At 38.9% G+C, this 21,973-nt stretch overlaps 1 protein-coding gene across 5 annotated transcripts; it reads left to right on the top strand.

Annotated features, from left to right (window-relative positions):
* The first annotated feature begins 478 nt into the window (after positions 1–478).
* Positions 479–21,794, top strand: vmp1 (vacuole membrane protein 1). 5 transcript variants are annotated; one of them, XM_063906952.1, is made up of 12 exons: positions 479–581; positions 1,312–1,481; positions 2,292–2,424; positions 3,103–3,193; positions 6,091–6,201; positions 11,005–11,172; positions 12,113–12,244; positions 14,060–14,140; positions 15,042–15,158; positions 17,157–17,218; positions 19,715–19,814; positions 20,786–21,794. In XM_063906952.1, exons 2-12 carry the CDS (start codon positions 1,403–1,405, stop codon positions 20,927–20,929), a joined length of 1,218 nt encoding a protein of 405 aa, XP_063763022.1. In that variant the 5' UTR covers positions 479–581; positions 1,312–1,402; the 3' UTR covers positions 20,930–21,794. The 5 variants fall into 5 exon arrangements, with proteins under 5 accessions (XP_063763022.1, XP_063763023.1, XP_063763021.1 ...); XM_063906953.1 differs by having other exon boundaries at positions 549–581; positions 1,309–1,481; XM_063906951.1 differs by having other exon boundaries at positions 575–700.
* The last annotated feature ends 179 nt before the right edge of the window (positions 21,795–21,973 follow it).

Here is a 21,973-nt window from a genome sequence, read left to right as displayed (position 1 = left end):
TTAAAATAAACTTTCTAGATATTAAACTTGCTTTAATAGAATATTTATATTTTGTTTAAATACAATTATGCTTTTATATCAAATAAAAGCATAAACCTCAAAAACTTTAACTTGTTTTATAAAAAAGATCTTTTCTTTTCTTTATTTTATCATATATTCCTGGAACATTTTTTAATAGATCATCAGAAAGTAAATATGAGTAATGCCATCATCTGTTTTTAGATATTGCTTCATGTCTCAAGGTGATACTAACACATATTGCGAGTGTTGCAATCCTCTCACTTTGTTGGCAAATCTGGCAACCTCCGATTGGACCATAAAACTAAACTTGCGGAAATACGTCTTCAATTGAATTTCACAATAAAGGTATGTACTTTAGAATTGTAATCTTAATTACATGTGAAGGGGAGAACATGATAAAGTAATAGTTCATATATATTCCACGGTTTTAAAATCTCAAATTTTACTATACAGAGTTGATAGAAACTTGCTCAAAGACAATGATTCACCACTAAACCGCACCACCGATTTTACTTTGACACGCCCAACGTTTGTTACCGGGTGAAGAGGACAGGAAAGAGGTAAGACTTGTGAGGTGGTTTTTAACAAACAGCGCTCTGTTTCCCTTTTATCTGGCCTATATTTTTCATAACTACAAACACCACCGCGATAAGGATTTGTTTTTGATATCCCACCACAAGTAAGGTGACTCGTTATTGGTTATAAACCCCTTGGTTTAGTGTAGAAGCTGCCTAGCTCCCTAGCTCAGCCGTTAGCATGGCTAACCGGTTAGCATGTGGATGATGATGTGCACGCATTTGTCATCATATCTTATTTCAGACTGACTCACAGAACTCAGGTTATTTAAGTTAACCACACGTGGTATGGTCGTGAGGCGGTCAGTAGTATCTGTGTTTTCGTTTGATCTGTTTGTTTGATGTTTTATTATGTTATTACCATGTATTTTTAATGCCAGTTTGCGTGTTGACGAGATTTGCACACTGACAGTTTGATGTATTCACTGGAATGTAGCCAAGTACATTTACTCAAGTACTCTTTTGAGGTACTTGTACTTCACTTCAGTATTTTTTACTCCATATTAATACTTTATTACTTGGAGGCATTTTTGTAAACTTTTTACTCTACTAAGTCTAGTTACTAGCTTCTTTGCATGTATGGATTTACAATATACAGAATTTAAATCAACCAATATCTGAGTGCTTCTTACTTCTCTGAATGTAGTGTTGCTTAATAGTCAGTGATAAGGATTTGTGACAGTCACACAGCGTCTCGTACTGTCTTGCTCAGTAGGAAGTGAAACTACAGCGGGAAGGACGTTGTTGAACAAGAGAACAAACTCTCTTCCTCCTAAACTGCCTGACCGGCTAGAACCTCGATTGACATGGCAGCCAATGGAGCAAGCTGTGAGCAGCCACAGAAACGGGCAGGAGCCAAAGACAAACAGAATGGAAAAGCAATAGGTAGGTGTTGGGTTTTTCTTCACTATTCCTGAAGCAGTTTGCTGGTCCTGAAACACACAAAACATAATGTAGGCTTAACATCTTACATCATACTTATTAAGACACAAAACCTTAAAGCTTTTAATAATAAACACATTAAGGAATGGGAAATGTGATATAGAGAAGGAAGAATTGAAATAAATATATGTACTTCCTTTACTTTCTTGCTAATACTTTAGTTTATAAACATTTTCAAGAAACATAGATGTAACGAAAACGTTTCAACAAACAAATACTCAGGAAAAATATCAAATCAAATCTGTAAATGTTAAATATTAACATTTAATTATAAACTTTAAAAAAAAACTTGCTTCAATGAAACATTTCTTTTCCCTTCTAATACTTCAGAATGCAATATACAAATGCAGATTCAGAATTATTTTATTAGTCCAACATAAGACAAATAAAAACTAAAAATAGTCGTTTTAAAACACGAAACTTGTATTAATATAAAAAACATTTACTTTTATTTTGTAATTCTTTCTTTATAAGAATTTTCAAGAAGTTCGAGAAGTTACCCCTCAGCTCAAGTGTCCCTGTAGAGTCGAACCTGTGTTATCTCTGATGACACGGAAAGATAACAACCGCCACATGGGTCGAAACAGTCATATAACGTTTGAATCACTCAACTTTCACTTTTCAAAGCAGAGTCTGCACTGACATGTCCTTGTATCATGTTTTTAGCATTACCAGTTCAACAGGATGATATAATTGACGTTGAACCACATGTCCTAGTATGTCAGGGTGATTGCAACTCTGTTGGTTCTCCAGACTCTTCGGTCAGAGAGAGGCGACAGCGAGATAAAGAGGAGCGTCTGTCTCTGGTGGTTTGGAGGAGGCCCGTCACCACAATACATTACTTCCTCCTGGAGACCCTCATCAAGCTAAAGGAGTGGACGTTTCAGTAAGAAGTCAAACCAGTTTTTCTACCCTGCCTTTGTTGTCGGTCTACGTTTGTCAGGATGTTTGTGCTTGCTTGTGACCTTTTTGCTTTATTTGTTTTTGTTGGACTTTCTTTTTATTTCAAGTAGGAAAAGACAAGGGATCCATCTTGACGCGTGTTTTAAAACAACATAGGCAACAGGCAAATCTTTAAAAAGTATCCAGCAAGTTAATACATAAATAGGCATTGCTTCCATAGCCCAAAAGAAGAAGCTTAAACTCTGTGTGCAGAGGGTGGGAGTGATCAAACACAGAACTAGATAAACGCTTTAACTGTCTGATATACACGGTCTCCAGGTTTAGCTGTGGCTCACCGACCAGTCTGCTAGATAGACACTTTCTGGTCTTTGAAGGCAGGTTAATGAACCATGGCATCACAGAAAAAGACAGATTGGACTCAATAAACCATGATCATCTTGGTTTTGTTAAACCAGAAAAGTTTCCTCTGATGAAACAAGAGCTGGTGCCTCTTTTTAGCACACAGCTTCACAATTTGCTTCAAAGCTGAGTCAATAATTGTCCCGAGCTGTTTGTAAGATTGCAGTAGAAGACAAACGACTCGTAAAAAGTTATTTATATTACATTTTTATGGTAGAACTTGTTTCTGATCAACATTTTATATCATTTCCTTCTGTTTCAGGCTTTGGCAGCGACGAGGCCTGGTGTTCTTAGTTCTGGTGTTATGTTCTCTGTTCTCCGTTGCCTACTCCACGGAGGGCTCACACCAACAAGTAAGGCTCCACTGATTTCAGGGATGTTAATAATCAACACCATTGCTCCACCAGCATCCTGTTTAAAGGTCAATGATAAATCACTCGTTATCCATCTGAAACATTCCTCGAGGGAAGCTTTTGTTGGGAGATAATGAAGTATGCGGTGTTGTCGAGTAACCCTTGGACATACAATCAGTCGGCTTCAAGGTCCGTTGCAGTTTATTTAAAGCAGGGGTGTCCAAACTTTTTTCACAGAGGGCCACGTACAGAAAAATATAAGAAGAGCTGGGCCACTTATAGAGGCGAATATTGCCCCAAAAGTTAAGTTATAAGTTAGCAAAACAAATCAAATGTAGGTGAATAATGCGCAATACTTGAAATGCTTTAAGGAAAAAACAGCCTACATCCCATCTCTCTTTAGGGTTTCATTTATTTTGTTGGCAGCTCATTCCTTAAAACAGAAGCCTCAGATTGCTGATAATAAGAGTAACTATGAAGGTTACATGTCAAGCTTGTTATGGAAATAAATTATTGTTTTTTTTTATCAACTAAGATTTGTTAGAAAATGTTTTAAATGACTGAATTTATTTGAAAATTGGGCTCATTAACACATGAACACTGTGTAATTTATGTTAACATATATATTTGAGAAGTACAATATAAGACGAGCAAAAGTTTAATTTGTGGGCCGTATTGCATTATACTTTTAGAATTTGCAGCGGGCCGATTCAAAATGGCCTGCGGGCCGCATTTGGCCCCCGGGCCGTAGTTTGGACACCCCTGATTTAAAGCATCCCCAAGCTTCAGGATGAATTCAGATTTATATGTAGATTGCTCACATTTATAATGATGAAGTAATATGTATTCGACTGCAGATCATTGTATTCTAATAATGATAATACAAATACCCTACAGTTAAAACTATATTAAAATATACACTGAGATTGCAAAAGAAATGCACATTTAAACACACAAACGCAAACAAAGTGACTTACTTACACTATTTTTTTAAACAGTTTCCTCAAATAAGTATAATATATATATATATATACACACACACACACACACACACACACACACACACACACACACAGCGGGTAACATAAGTATTGAACATGTCACCATTTTTCTCAGTAAATATATTTCTAAAGGTTCTATTGACATGACATTTTCATCAGATGTAACAACCCATGCAATCCGCACATGCAGAGAACCACCATAGATGTCCATAAATTAAGTTATGTGTATTAAAAGGGAATGACACAGGGACAAAGTATTCCACACGCTTACTGAAATGTATTTAATACTTCGTACAAAAGCCTTAATGGAAGGTAATGACAGCTTCAAGACGCCTCCTGTGTGGAGAAACTAGTCGCATGCATGGCTCAGGGGTGATTTTGCCCCATTCTTCCACACAAACAGTCCTCAAGTCTTGAATTTTCCGTGGGCCTCTTCTATGAACTCTGATCTTTAGTTCTTTCCATAGATTTTCTATTGGATTCCAGTCAGGTGATTGGCTGGGCCCTTCTAGCAGCTTTATTTCCTTTCTCTGAAACCAATTGAGAGTTTCCTTGGCTGTGTGTTCGGGATCATTGTCTTGCTGAAATGTCCACCCTCGTTTCATCTTCAACATCCAGCAGATTTTTATCAAGCATGTCTCTGTACATTTTTCCATTCATCCTTCCTTCAATTATATGAAGTTTGCCAGTGCCAGATGCTGAAAAACAGCCCCACACCCTGATGTTCCCACCTCCAAACTTCACTGTTGGTATGATGTTTCTGGGCTGATGTGCAGAGCCATTTGACCTCCAAACATGGTGTGTATTATGGCATCCAAAGAGTTCAATTTTGGACTCATCTGACCAGACTATATCCTCCCAGTATTTCACAGGCTTGTCTAAATGTTGTGCAGCAAACTTTAAACGAGCTTCCACATGCTTTTTCTTGAGCAATAGAGTCTTGCGTGGTGGGTGTGCATACAGGCCGTGGCGGTTGAGTGCATTACTTATTGTTTTCTTTGAAACACTTGTACCTGCTAATTCCAGGTCTCCACAAGTGGTCCTTGGCTCTTGGACAACTCTTCTGATAATTCTTTTCACTCCTGTCAGAAATCTTGCGAGGAGCACCTGGTCGTGGCTGCTTTATGGTGAAATGATGTTCTTTCCAGATTATGGCCCCAGCAGTGCTCACTGGCACATTCAGAAGATTAGAAATCCTTCTGCAACGCCATCAGTTTTTTTTTGCAACAATAAGGTTGCGAAGGTCTTGAGAGAGCTCTTTGCTTTTACCCATCATGAGATCTCTTTAGTGTGACACCTTGGTAATGAGAGACCTTTCTATAGGCCATCAGTTGGGACTGAACCGGCTGATATTAATTTGCACTGACAAGGGGCAGGATGGCTTTCTAATTACTGTGAGATTTCAGCTGGTGTCTGGGCTTTCCATGCCTTTTTGCACCTCCCTTTCTTCATGTGTTCAATACTTTTTCCCTGTGTCATTCCATTTTAATACACACAACTTAATTTATGGACATCTATGGTTTGATTTCTTTGCATGTGTGGATTGCATGGGTTGTTACATCTGATGAAAACTTCATGTAATAGAGCCTTTAGAAATATATTTACTGAGAAAAATTGTGACGTGTTCAATACTTATTGTACCCGCTGTATACATGTGTATATATATATACACTTTATATTTGTGTATCGTATCAAAATCATTTCCGTTATCATCATTCCATGACATTAACCCAGAGAGACTTATGTTTAACTTTACAAATGTTAAATATGAGTACATGGTGTCATGGTGACAGTTAATGAGAAACACAAACTGTAATTAACTATAAAAACAATAATAATGCTTTATGCTTTTTCTGTCTTTTCTAATCCGTTTTATTTATCTTTCTTCCCCTGAAGTATGTCAGCTACCTGGAGAAGAGGTTTCTATGGTGTGCCTACTGGGTTGGCCTCGGGATCCTGTCCTCAGTTGGCCTTGGAACCGGCCTGCACACATTTCTCCTCTATCTGGTAGGATAACACTTTGTATGGTTTGTGAAAAGCACACCCCGGTGAGCTGGGTTACAACAGAAAAAAAGCACACCTATAAACACTAAATGAAAACAGCATCAGGCTCCTCTGCATTATGAAAAATATGCAGATTTCCATTACTTGGGCTCAGTCCTCCTTCTAAGGAACCGGATTCGAATCCTCCCTGGGACTATTTACGGGTGTCATCCCTTCTGTCTCTTGCTTTCATCTCTGTCTCTTCAGTAAAGAGCCAACTCAGTATGAAGGCACTGTTGCGATGAAGAAATAGAAAAATAATTGAACAAAGTTAAAAATAAAATGTAGCATATACACTGCCCGGCCCAAAAACGGTCACAAGCCTGTGGGGGGCAGTGCTATGATCTGGGGGTGCTGCAGTTGGTCTGGTCTAGGTTCAGCACCGTATGTGCCCAAAGAATGAGGTCAGGACTACCTGAGTATACTGAATGACCAGGTTATTCTATCAGTGGATTTTTTCTTCCTGATGGCACGGGCATGTTCCAAAATGACAATGCCAGGATCCATCAGGCTCAAATTGTGAAAGAGTGGTTCAGGGAGCACGAGACACCATTTTCACACATGGATTGGCCGCCACAGAGTCCAGACCTGAACCCGATTGAGAATCTTTGGGATGTGCTGGAGAAGACTTTGCGCAATGGTCCGAATCTCCCGTCATCAATACAAGATCTTAGCGAACAATGAATGCAAGACAGAAATAAATGTTGTGACGTTGCAGAAGCTTGTGGAAACGATGCCACAGCGAATGCGTGCCGTAATCAAAGCTAAAGGCGGTCCAACGAGTATTAGAGTGTGGCCTTTTTTTATGGCCGGGCAGTGTATGTTATAGTAATCTTAACACAAAAGCCATCTACTATACGCTCTGTTGATGAAATGTAGTTTGAATGAGTAGAAAAGTAGCAGGAAATATCTGACGGTGAAAGAGCAATCTTGCCCACCTGCAAAAACATAACAATAAATGAAATGAAACCCCATTCATATGTAATTATTCACATGCTTTATCATGATGGTACTACGGCCTCCATCTCTCAGCAGTCAAAGGGTGGAATGATTATGAAGTCAGTCAGAGTCTGTTCTGTGTGTCTCTGCAAAATGCAGGCAGATTTAATAACATTCACTTCCCTAGATCTACCTGCATGAATGGCTATTAATTGCCTTTGTATAAAGCCACTGTGTGTATTGCTGTAGTTGCCAGAAGGTGGCGTCACACTCCATATTGCTTGTGTTCTTTAAACTGTGACCCGTCAGTGGTAAACCTAATGTTAATTATTCCCCGACAGAATGACTGAGTCACCTAACTGTGTGTCATTTGTCTTGTTGAAAATGAGAACTTGGCAAAATAAAACCTTAGTGCAGCCTAGCCCGATTTAGGGTGGGGGTGATGTGGCTTTTCTTCTTTACAGCGTGTACAGATGTGGGTGTGCTGAGTCAGCTGTTTCCACCATAATGAAATAATGGGAAAATTTTTTACTGACCTTCCTCCGAGAGTATTTGCAATATTTCCATTATTGCTGAGAAGCTCACCATGTGTTTGCATGAATAGTTTATTGTCTTGTTGAGTCACTTTATGTCCTTTGTCCGACTCTAATGCATCAGTAATGGTGGCTTTACTTCTCTTCCCCACCAGTCCAGGCGTCTTTAGTCTTTTCCCCTTAAAATGATATAGCATTTCCTCCAGCTCTCATTTTAAATACAGTTCTAAAATCATTAAAGGGGTCCTTTTAATCTCATTTTCAGGTTCATATTTGTATTTGGTGCCTCTCCTGTGACACGTTTACACGCTTTAATGTTCATAAAGCTCTTTATTTTTCTCATACTGCCTGTGCTGCAGCTCCTCTTTTCATCCTCTCTGAAACCAGAGCCCAGTCTGCTCTGATTGGTTAGCTGGCCGGCTCTGTTGTGATTGATCAACAGCTTAGAGATGTCCCGCACCTTAGCCTATCACGTGAAATATGTTGGAGCACTAACCAATAGAAGCGCTGGGCCAGGGCCAGAGTCCAATGGAGGCACTATATGCAGTAGCTGGAGGGTGGTCAAGATTATCAGTAATGGAGAACAGTTCATTCTGAGTCCTCCTCTCCAACACATCCCCAAAGTGTCTGGCTTGCAGCAGATGATGGAGACAGCCTTCTTCCAGAGTGATTGAGAAACTGCATACCTCTCTGATGAGAACGGTGCTCTCCATACCAAAGCTGATCCATGGAGTAACATTATCTGTGAAGCTGCCAATGTCAGGAAACTACCCCAGTATTAATCTTGAAGGAAAAACCAAAGTTCCCACCTGCAGTTAAACTCCTCCTCCTGGAAAAAGGGATTCACATATCAGCGTTTAATTATGATTCATCATGATGTTTTGGAGGTCATTGCAATTGAGTCACAATAATGAGGTTGAAATAGGAAAAACCAGTTGCTTTTACTTTGGATCATTATTTTATGAAAGCTTCTTTTAGTTATTTACCTTTTTAAATGTTGGAAGATTATAATGTAAGTCCAACCGTTATTCATCTGGTTGGTTTAAATCCAATATTCTCTGCACGTTAAATATCCAGTGTGTATGATGCCAAGATGATGGATACTCCTTTTGGTAAATGCATGTAAAACATTAACCAAAATAAACTAAATATGCTGCGGTTTTTCACAATGCCTAGAGGATTGCATCGTAACATTTTTGGTCACACAAGAAACCACACCCAATCATTTCCCCCCTGGGTGAAAATGCCAAAGCAGAGTGCCGTGGAATTTCCTGAACATGCAGCTAAGAGGATAAACCATTTTAACGACCCCTCCTGTTGAGTCACCTTCCCAATAACATGAACATGGTTAGACCCACCGCCTTATTGTTTTTGAGTTTTAAACAAGTTCTGTTATGTTTTTTTGGGGGGGGTTATCCCTTTCCTATAGTGTGTTCTATGGGTTTTGGTGCATGTAAACGGTTTGCAGAGGCTAAAATCCCTGTTTTCGCTCAGAGGGAGTTTCTCTCCCACACACTGCCGCCACCAATGGACTCCTTTGTTTACTTAGTAACATAACATGACTACATTACACTCGCACTTCTATTGGCTAGCACTCCAAAACATAATGCGTAATAGGCTAAGGGGCGGGACATCTCTACCAATTACACAGAGCCGGACAGCTCTGGTTTCAGACAGAGGGTGAAAAAACAAGCGGTATGAGAAAAATAAAGAGCTTTTTGAACATTAAAGCGTGGAGATGTCCCAGTAGAGGCACAAATATGAACTGAAAATAAGAATAATATGTGGTTTTTTAATTAACTTTGTTGCTTCAAGGGTCCACTAGCAGTGTTTTTGTCAAGTATTCTTCTTCTTAAAACATATGTATCGATGTTTTTATGAATAATAATCATTATTGGGTAAAGAAATGGTTTAAAAGAGTCAGAAATCTTTCATTTGTCCCACTCATGGAAATGTAAATTGAGACACCAAAGTGGCAGTTTAGGTAGAAGGCAAAGTGAGTACACAGTCATGGTAAAAAAGTAATTGAACATCAGTTGCCTTGTATGCAAATGTGCTTTGCTGACCTTGGTGTACAGAAGTATTGCCTGTCTCTCTATCAGAATTAGATTTTGGAGACACTGTATTATTTGCTTTGTTGCTTCAAGGGTCCACTAGCAGTGCTTTTTCCTTGTTGTGGTGTTCTGAAAATAAGAAATGGATTTTATTTGTGAGGTACTGAAATCTAGTTGCTGATCATAATTCAACAGAAGAGACGAATGTCTGACTATCAGAATGTGGTGTTAGAGGTTGACTCACAGCTCGGTGTCATGGAGAAATGCCGTTGAGAGGAGTTTGGTTGAGTGTGTCGTTTCAACTAAAGAAGCCTCCTGTGTGCTCACACTCCCTGGGGGGGTAGAGCGTAACTATGGGGAGCCGTTGCAGTCAACACAGATTAATTGTGTGCCGTCCATCTACTGTCAGAGTTGCATGCATCACCTGAAGCAGGCATAATGGAGCGGCTGTGTAGCGGTTACAGGTGGGCCAGGTGGCTCAGCCAGACGTCCTCACACTGATAAACGATGACATGCCTACCTGTCGGAGACGCTGTGACTCAGCGGCTCTTAGTGTTTTTGTGCTGATGAGTCTGTTAGCACACAAGCTGCATTTGTTCATCCAACTCCGGCTGCTAGGAACAGTCATTTTCTTTATTCATGAATCTGCTGAATAGTCGTTTCATTACTCGATTCATCATTTGGTTTACAAAATGTCAGAAAATAGTCAAACAGTGTCAATGCCAGTTCCTCATAATCCAAGGTGTTGTCTTTATATGTTTTGTTTTGTCAGTCCAAACTGAGGTATTTAGTTAAATATGTAGAAAAATAGAAAATCTGCTCCTTCTTTACACCATATTTTCTTAAATTTTATTTCCAGAATTAGAATTCCTTTATTCATGGGGAAATGTAAGTTGTTGCAGCAAGTATAGAAAGCAAATAGAAAACTTATATAAAAAGGCATGCACATCGTATTTAAAATACTAATTATTACAATTTGGTACACATTCAAGCAGCAACAGCAGTATTTATAAAATAAGACACTGTATGTGTGCACTGTAGAATTAAGCGTGGTATAAAGCATTACAAAAATGACTTTGGCAAACAGTACCTAAGATTCCTGTTGCAGTCATTTGCCTCTCTATTTGACATTACTATACTCATCTTGTTTATTTCCTTGTCTCGCTCCCTTTGCTGGAACACTGTAAATCTGGCAGGAATGAAGAACTGTTCATTCAGACTCTCTGTGTCTCCCCTCTCAGGGTCCTCACATAGCCTCAGTGACTCTGGCGGCGTACGAGTGCAGCTCCACAGATTTCCCCGAGCCTCCGTACCCAGACCAGATCGTCTGTCCTCAGGGCGGAGGGCTGGAGGGAAGCATCTCCCTCTTCTCCATCATGTCCAAGGTCCGCCTGGAGGCCTGCATGTGGGTGAGTTTGAATAAAGAGCTGATGCACTGATGCACGCGGGAAACATTTCAAGAATGTTTGGCAGAGCGACAACTATGACCGTGTGAGAATTATTCATCCCGATTAGTTCACCCTCATTTAATCATGCCTATCCCGGGGCCAGCACAAACACTGTATCATACTTTGATATTTATAAGACCTAAAAAATGTGTCTGTCTTTACACAAAAAGTCACATGTACAAAATAAAAAGTCACATGTAGCCTGAATAAAGCAGTGTAAGAAGTCCTCAAATCTCTGGAGTCCTCCTTCAGAATGTAAATGAAGTTAAAGTTAAATAAAAGATATTGGCTTGGAAATACTTAAAGTATCAGAAATAATCAATAAATATGATTATTATTATTATTATTATTATTGAAGCAAAAAGTCTGAGCTCTTTTTTATGTATTTATGTATATTTATTTATTACTCACACAATGCTGAGTAGCTCGTGGGTGCTGGTAAAGCCTTTTTGATTGAATGATATCATAATTAAATTATTGATTATATTTTAAATGCTGTCATAAATGTATCAGAATATACTTCCTTAAGTACAAAAACTAAAAGTACTCATAATGCAGAATTACCATTTTCAGAATAATGCATTTCTTAAATCACTGGATTATAATTCTTGCAGGAGAAGCTTACTCTAATGACTCTTTTTATACTCTTAGTATTCTAATCCATTACAATACATCATAATTCATTAGCTCAGTAGTTGACATTTTGTGTTACATAAATGTAGTCAAGTAAATAGTAACAAAAATGACCATTAATATACCATTTAAAATACAAATACTCAAGTAACTTAGTTTTTCTACCTAAATACAGTAGTGGAGTAGAAGTTACTTCCACTGCTGCATGAGTAGTTGCCTGTGTGTATAAAATGAACACACTCTGACGTTTCATTTGCTGCCGGTTCAGGGGGCAGGCACCGCCATCGGAGAGCTGCCTCCATACTTCATGGCCCGGGCCGCTCGTCAGTCTGGAGCTGATCCAGAGGACGAAGACTACGAGGAGTTTGAGGAGATGCTGGAGCAGGCCGAGGGCGCTCAGGTCAGAGCTCGCACTCTCAAACACACACACACATTATGAGAACCATGGAGGGAACACAGGGATTTTAGCCTTTGCAGACCATTTACAAGCACCAAACCCTATAGAACACGCTAGAGGAAAGGAAATCCCCCAAAGAGATGAATAGGGCCTCTTTAAGTATCTTGCTCGAGTTGCTGCAAATCAAACCTGCAACCTTCTTATTGGTAGACGACCAGGAAACTTCACAGCCACAGATAAGATAAGATGTACTTTATTGATCATGAATTTGGCAGTTTTTAATACATATATAAACGTATATATCTGTTAAAGATCAAAGAAGTGTTACCCACCTCAGATGTGCTCTTCATTAAACTTGAAGTGGCAAAAATGTATGGTTTGCATTTCATTCATTTTAAGAATTTGAAGCAAACACAAACACAGGACAAAAAGATTAGATTTTCTGTATCCCACTTAATTCTTAGATTAAGTGCAAAAGGTAGCCTGAACTCCTCTCTTTTAATAAATAACTCGCAGCAGCTTGATTGTATAATATCTAAATATCAATCCCTCTCCTGTTTGCTCCTTAAAAGAGTTTATCAACCCACCCTATAAGAAATGATCACCTCTACGCCTCATCTTTATAATGCACAGCTGACCATGGTGCCACTGTGCCGTGATTGGTCCAAAAGTGCCATGTGACTTCAGTGAAGCTCCTCCCACCTTACACTTCCAGTAAATCTGTCTGTCGGTGGGTGAGTCACCCTGAGCACAGCTCCCCCTTTAATCAGCCCTCGGGCTAAACTCTCCCTCCCTGCCTCCCGTCTTCTCTGTTTTCACCGGCCTCTAATTTGAATGACAGACAGTTTGTGTCAGGAGCCGGCGCACATGACTGCAGATGGCTGAGATCAGATGCTGAGTCAGCAGCAGCAGCAAGAGAAAAGCTGGAGAAATCGTGAACATCGTCTCCATGAGCTGCTCTTAATTCACTGGTTCTCACATGGAAAGGCTCTAGAGGCCAGCCTCGCATCACACGCTTTCAATCATAACCTATTGTTTTCAAATCTTTAATTTATCACAAATGCAAAGGTACAATTAATTATTACACATTTATCAATATTAAATAGAATCAATACAATGCAACAATTTAGTATTTGTAATTAAACCAGAAGAGAAATTAAAACGGCACAATAAAAACGATCAACAAAGTACAAATAAAAACCATGAATATGTAAATGATTAGTCAGCAGGAATGAAATGATAGTAACAAAGCCTCTAACAAGGTGTTGGATGAAAAAATTAGAAGTAAGACAATAAAAGCAGAAGAGACAAACAAAGCAACAAAAAAAACTTGCTACGAGAAACAACACGGGATTTGGAGAATTAAAAACCAACCAGCTATGAGAAGGATCAAAACCCATTAAAACCAACTCAAAGTGAATATTGATGTAACTGGTTTTCAGAAATGTAGAGTTTTTTGTGCATCCAAAATATTGGCATGACTAAAATAAAAAAAGACTGGTTTGAAGATGAAATCAATGATGCATGTAATTGTGGAGACTAAACTGAAATGGTTGCTTCCAAAAATTGACATTGAAGGGATGCCAGATTCTGAAAGTGCCTCGTATTCTCCCTCCTGCATCGGCTTTGATCTCCACCATGAAACCACAGACATTTCCCCCCCCCCCCCCCCCGCAGGGATGGAGATAGCATCAAAAAATCTTCACTAGACTCACCAAACCCAGGGAAATGAATATCCTAGTGCTCAGAAATAGCCGGTTAACATAATAAAAAGGTGATGTGTTTTCAATGGAATGTGTTTTTTATATTGCTTCGCAGGATTTTGTCACAAGAGCCAAACTGGGAGTTCAGCATATGGTGCAGAAGGTGGGATTCTTCGGGATCTTGGCTTGTGCCTCTGTAAGTACATTTTTTTATCAGTAATTTAATGTCTTTGTATTTCTACTACATGCAATAAGTTTAACGTTGCATTCAGGATGTCTTTACTCATAACAACACACATTTCTCGCAATGTGTTGTTGCATTTGTTGCAAGAGGAAATTGGTTACCTGTAAAAGAGTGGTACAGAAATGAGTCTTAAAACCCAAGATGAGTCAGCATGTTGCCACTTCCTGTCACCTGGTCTGGAAGTCGATGGTTTTTTTGAACATGTTTTCCGTTGTTGACCAAAAACAAGATGAAAAGATTTGTTCTTCTACATGAAATGCGTCAGTAAATACCCCACTGGTTAATTTACAAACAGCAGTTGCTACCAAGTGTCTTAACGAGATGACTAAACATCGACACGCTGAACCTTAGCGACATTTAGCCAAGCGGTGGTGACGTGAAGTCATGTGACCGTGCTGCAGTTCCTTCAAAGCCTATCATTAGCTTTTTACTTTAAAAAATCTAAGGGGTGTTAGCATGTGGAGATTATCCCTGCTGAACAAACATGTGTAACCATCACAAACATTTGTAAACCATCAACGATTTATTTTCTGCAATAAACCCAAATCCAATAAAGGAAATCCCACTGATTTTGATCTTCCCCTCAGCCAACACCTTGTTATAGGCTTTTTTTAAAATCATTTAATTCCTGCTGACTAATCATTTACATATTCAAGTTTATTGTGCCCTTTTAATTGCTCTTCTGGTTTAATTACAGATACTAAATGTTGCATTGTATTGATGCTATTTAACATTGATAAATGTGTAATAATTAATTGTACCTTTGTATTTGTGATAAATTCAACATGCACCACTCTAGGGTTCCTTTTATAAGACTGTTACTCAGTAATATTGTCCGGTGTCTGTGTTTCAGATCCCCAATCCTCTGTTTGACCTCGCTGGAATAACATGCGGTCATTTCATGGTTCCCTTCTGGACCTTCTTCGGAGCAACTCTGATTGGGAAGGCCATCGTCAAAATGCATATACAGGTCAGTAACTCAAGGAAAAAAGTTTGTGAGAGCACCAGATCATCTAAAATAAAACCAAGATTTCCATTTTAGCATGAAACAAAGTGGCATACAGCCTCTTGGCTTCAGATTACTCATGGTTGGTTTCATGTCATCACAGTGCACATTGTAATAATGCATGTAAAAGAAATGGACTGGTAAGAAAAGAAAGGGTATGCGCTGCTGAGTGATTCACAACCTCAAAACGTGTGGGTGAACAAAGATCAGACCTCGAGCTGAGATCATGGGTCGCCATCTGTGGGAAACTCCTAATTTATACTTCTGGTTTACTCTTTGTGACGGTACTCTGCTCCTCTGGGGAGTCCTCACTCTGGTTTGAGCGTTGGGATTGTTCCAGACCATAAACAGATGAGAAGAGAGAAGCTTTTAAGAAGTATTTAACAAGGAAAATCGACAACATCAAAAAAAGGTCTCAATTACGAAGCGTATTGTTGAGTCTGTCACACCAGTGACTAATATAAACTCACTCAGTACCAATCAATCCTCAAATGAAATGCAGAATTAGATCCTCCGGTCAAATGTACGTTAAAAAGTCTTCAGTGATTTTAGTTGTATGCTAAATGTTGTTTTAAATGTAAGGGATAATGCACAGCGAGGCAGTCAGGTGTCTGTCTTCTTCTGCTGTTCCCTTCAGTGTTTACTTCCTGTCTGTCTTCTTCTGCTGTTCCCTTCAGTGTTTACTTCCTGTCTGTCTTCTTCTGCTGTTCCCTTCAGTGTTTACTTCCTGTCTGTCTTCTTCTGCTGTTCCCTTCAGGGTTTACTTCCTGTCTGTCTTCTTCTGCTGTTCCCTTTAGTGTTTACTTCCTGTCTGTCTTCTTCTGTTGATTTCTCTGATGTCCAGCTCTCTGTCTTTAACCTCTGTCCTTCTCTTGTTCTCTTTTTGTTAATGATATGAACGGAGAAGTAACTAATCTTGTAAATGAAATGTAATGGAGTAAGTAGTAGAATCAAATAGAAAAACTCAAAATTGTACTGAAGTGTAGTTTATATTAAGAGTGTGTTTGTTTCTCAAGTGAGTCACTGAGGGTCTTAACAAACCAAACTATCCATCTCATGGTACCAGCTGGTGATCTCACTTTGAGGAGGAAGTAGAGTGGACATGAGAAGCTAGACATAAGAGGAGGAAATGCAACAGACTGTAAACCGCTGAGGGGGGTCTCTTTGTGTTTGTACCTTTTCAAACCCCCCGGCCTAACGTGTCATATCCTGTCTGATTTTTGTCCAGGGGGCCGTGTGTCATGCTGTTTAAAGCTGATCAGTTTCAGGACCGGAGAAGGAATATTGCGGTTTTGCCCCCCCCTCAAGCCAGACAAAGCCCCTCACAGCCCAATATTGAGTTTAGTGCCCGGTTTGAATTAGTAATTAGTGTGTCTGTGGACTGACAGATGTGGCCTCAATTGACCACAGCTGTGCCGCTACAATAAAGAAATCTCAATATACAATATTTATACCTTTTGATGTAATTCTTAAAGACATTTGGTGTTTTTCTAATTCTTGATTTGGTCCTAAATTGTTCTTCTGATATCCTTAAAACATTTCTTATTTTATTTTATAAATGTTGTATACACCTCTTCATATGATCAAATAATTATGGGTTTTATCTTAATACATTCTCACTTATTTTCTTACACAATTAAACATCTAAATGTACAATTTTCTATTTATTCAATGTTAGAAATCATATCACATGACATTTAATTTCAATGTTTTTATCCAAAGTGACTTACAATAAGTGCAATAAGCCATAAAGACTCAGATTTTGTTTGCTTCAAGTGACGGTGCATTGGTTTCAAATGGGCTCAACTCTTTAAGTGCTACTATTCAAATGTATTTTTTATGTTGGGTTTAATGGTCACGGTACAGGCGAGTAATATTTGGAAATGGCCCATATGTGTATTATGTATATACCTCTATATATGATCAAAAAGTAATGGCTGTTAATCTTTTCTCCCCCTACAGAAACTTTTTGTTATCATTACCTTCAGCAAGCACATAGTGGAGCAGATGGTGTCACTCATTGGGTAAGTGTCTTTCTGTTTTTTGCTTGTGCGTGTGTGTGTGTGTGTGTGTGTGATTACTGCATTAATCCGGTACTTTGTGCAGTCATTGTCTTTCCAATGGTCTTTGTGGTTAGCAATTCATTTGTAAACATTTTCAGATGCATTTGGACCACTGATTGGAGGTCCTGTACGAATAAACACTTTCACTGCGGGGCTGTGCGTGCATGCTTTCTACATTTTTCCAGACAAAGGGTCCCCCCCCCCCCTCACATGCGATTCAATCTCTACAGCATTGGTGGTCAGGCATGTGAGGTCCCATCTGAAACATGTTGATCTGACTCAGCAGGTTCAGCTTTCAGAGATTTGCACCAGGGGGGAAGAACCTGCAATCATTCACTTAGAGAAAAACTGAAGAGGCAGAGAACAAAGACATGTAGTATAAATATTATGCGACTCCAAATAAAGACTAACATTTTAATTAAAATAAAATACAAATAAAAATAAACTTCTCTGGCTGCTATGACGAAAAATTCTGTTGTCGATCGAAATAAAGAAACAAAGAAAAGTAGGTTTTGTTTTAAACTCCATTGCTGTGAAAGAAATTAGTATTTTAATTTAGAAAAAATTACAAATGTTTTTGGACTGTTAGAACATGTTGTGTTAAACAAATAAAGGAATTTAATAAATAAAGTATAATAACTTTCTCTAGCTGATAAAACATGTTGTGACTCTAAATAAAGAATTAGAAAAAACAAAGAAATTTAATTTGCAAAAGAAAAGATAGGATCTTTGTCCGGCTATCAAAACGTGTTACTCAAAATAGCAACATGTATACAGAAACAAAACGATTACAATTTATAGAAGAAATGTTGTCGCTAAGTGATATAAAGTGATACCTTAACTTGGTCCCACAGATTTTGGCTGATTCAAGTATTAAAAGATTGTAGGTCCAGTCATGAATCGTCCTCAGGCTAGATGATGGACTAATATGTCCAGAGGAAATGTTTTCTCTTTGTTTTTAGGAACTCAAAATCCAAGGTTCTTTCCCATGATGTCTCCCGATGAGTCGCTATGAGTGCGCCACTGATGATGATACAGGATGTTTTTGGGAGTTTGCCGTGTTTTATTTTTTAGGGACTAGATAACAAGGAACAGTCAGAACTAGTTGGGCTTCTCTGGAATCAGCACTTCCTTTGAGCTGTTTGTTTAGTCAACTGTCTGCTGTTTGTTTTTTGCTTAGTCAAGTCTAGTCATGTTAATCTAACCTTGGGACAGAATTTAAATTACGCAGTAGGAGATTCTTCAGCCTGTAGTACATTTTTTCTCTTCCATGGTGATACGTTTTCTCATCATGTAAAGACTCGTGTTAACCGCTGCTGAACAGATGGTCCAATTTTTGGGGGGGAATTGAATTTTATTTAATTTAATTCATTCTTTAATTGGAGTCACAACATCATGTCACAGCCACAGAAGGTTTGTCTTTTTTTGGAATTAAATGTATCATCATTATTCTTTTTTTAATCTTGGAGTCACAACATGTTGTAACAGCAATTCGTTTTGGTTTTATTTTTAAAGTCATTTCTCCTTTTTTAATCGTTTCATTATTGCACAGAGCTGCAGCAGCCACAAGAAGTGTTTTAAACCATTTTGCTAAGGAGAAAAAAAGGCCTTCTATAGTGGACAAATCTAAACTAAATCTGTGGGTAGTTATGACATTATACATTAAATGTTCTTACATTTAGGTATTACACGTTCTAAAATTGTCCTGAATCTGATTGTATAGGTTTCAAATGAATGCTTTTTATTAATTGTAATAGAGTCCTAAAAATGAATTCCCTTTTTGCTTGGCGGGGGAAATAGAACCACTGTTATCTATAGTTATACATCTGTAGATTAACACTACGACTTGAGTTATATATTACTATGAGCATGTCGATACCTTTGAGCGATTAAATTAGCTGTGGGACTTTGAATCATAGGCTCCTGACGGTCCTCCGTACTTCCGCTAGAATGACGACCTTGTAGAAAATGTGTATGAAATGTTATTCTTTGTGATCATAAAGTGAGTTAAGTTAAAACCTGCAGGATCCTCGTACGATTGGCCCCCCTGGTGAGCTAACCCTCACTACCATATAAGGGCACGAGCACACCCTGATTAGATATCATTCCACCAGAAGGCAGCAATGGTGGTAAAAGGTGATGACATCATGTCGACTCACTTCCTGGTTGAAGAGGCTGACACGGATCCTATAGAGAGCTGAGGAGTATAAGAGGAGGGCTGAAGGGCTTCCTGCTTCACTCTTCTCTGCTCCTGCTCAGTGCAGGAGGTGGAGGCTCCAGGATGGGCCCTTCAGCAGGTCCTACAGGGGGCTCAGTGAGAAGCTTTGTTAGTGTGGCGGGAAACAGAAGAGCGGGGAATAAGATGTTTAAGATTCAGTGTTGGGCTCCATGACAAAGGTAGGTGCTTAGATGCTGAGTTCTTGTTATTTTAAACCTGGTTCCTGCTGTACGCTGCAGGTCTGTGCCCAGAGTGGGGCCCTCGCTGCAGAAGCCCTTCAGTCAGTACCTGGAGGCTCAGAGGAACAAGCTGCACCACGCTGGAGGAAGCACACCATCGGTAAGAACAATTCTTTATTTTATATATGAAATCCAGTGGTGCTTTTACTTTACCTGAGTATTCTCATTTAATGTTATACTTCATTTTAGAAGCCTATTCTCTACCTCTTACTCCACTACATTAATCCAACAGCTTTTACAGATTCAGACTTTTAGCTAATATAAATACAGATTGACATAAGGATAAGATGTCCAGCAGCAGGATATAAAGTAATTACAATTTGCTCCATATTTAGCAGCTGTGATGAATAATCCACTCATTTTAAAATAACTTTATTTCTGAAATAGGCAATGAAGGTTAACAACTATTATTACTCTTTGTACCCAAGTTAATTTTGATGGCAATTCTTTTGAGCTTTTCCTTAAATGCAGGACTTTAACTGTGAAAATGTTCTTACTATTTAGTATTGCTACTTTTGCTTAAGAGTGCTTATTCAACCTCTGGCTTTTAATCACCGAAATGTGAGCTCTATAAATGTATTCATTTGTTAATATTAACAATATGTTTTTTTTTAATCATATTTTAGAATGGAGTTGCCAGCTTGTTTTAGCGTAGCCCAACAACACTTATTTTGAAATATATTTAAAGGTGTATAAAGTCAGATAACAACACATTTACCTTTTTCATTTGTTTTAGATAAATGCACAAAGCATTTTACTAACAGGGAATTATAGATTTGTTTAAATTATAAATAATATGCCCTCTAGTGGACACAGTATGTAACAAAGGAACACTTTTTTTTTTATGTACTTGAATTTCTTAGAGAAACTCACTCTGGAGGGAACATAGGGATTATAGCCTTTGCAGACCATTTACATGCACAGAAACCTATAGTAGACACTACAGGAAAGGAACAACCCCAAAAAGCAAGATAGAACCTCTTTAAGAACACTACTCGAGTAAATGTACTAAGATCATTTCCACCATTGGTAAATAACCGCATATGCTTTCCCAATTTTCTGTGTTTGCAGGATGAGAACTGGCTGTCGTGGGTGTTTGAGAAGGTGGTGCTCGTCATGGTCTGCTACTTCGTCACCTCCATCGTTAACTCCACGGCTCAGAGCTACGCCAAGCGGCTGCAGCAGCAGAGGCACTCAGAGGAGAAGACCAAGTGATGACGAAGCAACAACAACAACAACAACAACAACAGAAGGAGCACTGCAAACATCCAAGTGACTGTGTTTGTTTCTGCTGCTGCTGCCTCCCCTCGGCCACAGCCACTCACAACTTAACAACAAACCTCACCCCCCCTCCCCCATCCATTCTCAGAGGCTGACCACTGAAAAACAAGCACTATGTCTCAGTGTGAGTGTGTGTGTGTGTGTGTGTGCGCGCGCTTTTGAGGATGTCCCTCTTCAGGTTGTGTAGATCTTCCTCTCATCTCACTCTCTAGGTTTTTCTCGTAGTGCGATTGGTTTCGTTGCTAGTTTTACTTTGAAATAACCCTTCGTTGACCTCAGACGTAAAGCAGCGGTTCAGTGGGGGCTGCTGTGTGTGTGTGCAGCGCCCATCAGATGCCTTATGCAAGACGGGAACGCCTGGCTTCCCTTTGAGTATAGTTCTCTGCTCATTAACTTGATTTTTATTTAATTTTTGTAACCTTTACGTATGGATGTACAGGCGAGATAACTGCTGTGGACTTTTCTTTTTTTCAGCGTTAAATTATCCTCATGTTTCTGTCCTGTTTAAAAACAATAGTGAGACAAATTTGTCTTTTAAAATGTTGGAGGAAAAAAATAGCAATATCAACGTAAGGCAGTGTGGTATTGACGGTTTGCACATTGTGTAAATATCTTAATATCTTTTTTTGACGGTATGCGCGGATGTATTTCTATTCTGATGGTCTGTGTGGAAAAGAAAAAAGATGAAAAAAGGTGATATCATTTGTAAAAGTGACATTGTACTCTGAGCTAACTAGTCCCATTTCTATTCTGTACATTTAGGTTGATTCAGATCATCTATAAACCGTGTTAATCATTGCACCCGTTTCCAAGGCTGTCTGTTTATTTTCTATCTTCTTATAGGTCAGGCTTTTTAAATGTGTTGTGATCTTTGCAAACTGTTTCAAAATCTTCGTCTGATCCTCTTTAAGGTAAGTAAGACAGCTTGTGCTAATTCACACTCTACCTTCCTGAATCCTAACCCTCTGATGTCGAGGA

This window comes from Eleginops maclovinus, chromosome 18, assembly GCF_036324505.1.
Source record: "Eleginops maclovinus isolate JMC-PN-2008 ecotype Puerto Natales chromosome 18, JC_Emac_rtc_rv5, whole genome shotgun sequence".
NCBI classification, from domain to species: domain Eukaryota; kingdom Metazoa; phylum Chordata; class Actinopteri; order Perciformes; family Eleginopidae; genus Eleginops; species Eleginops maclovinus.
This window is presented reverse-complemented; position numbering and strand designations above follow the sequence as displayed.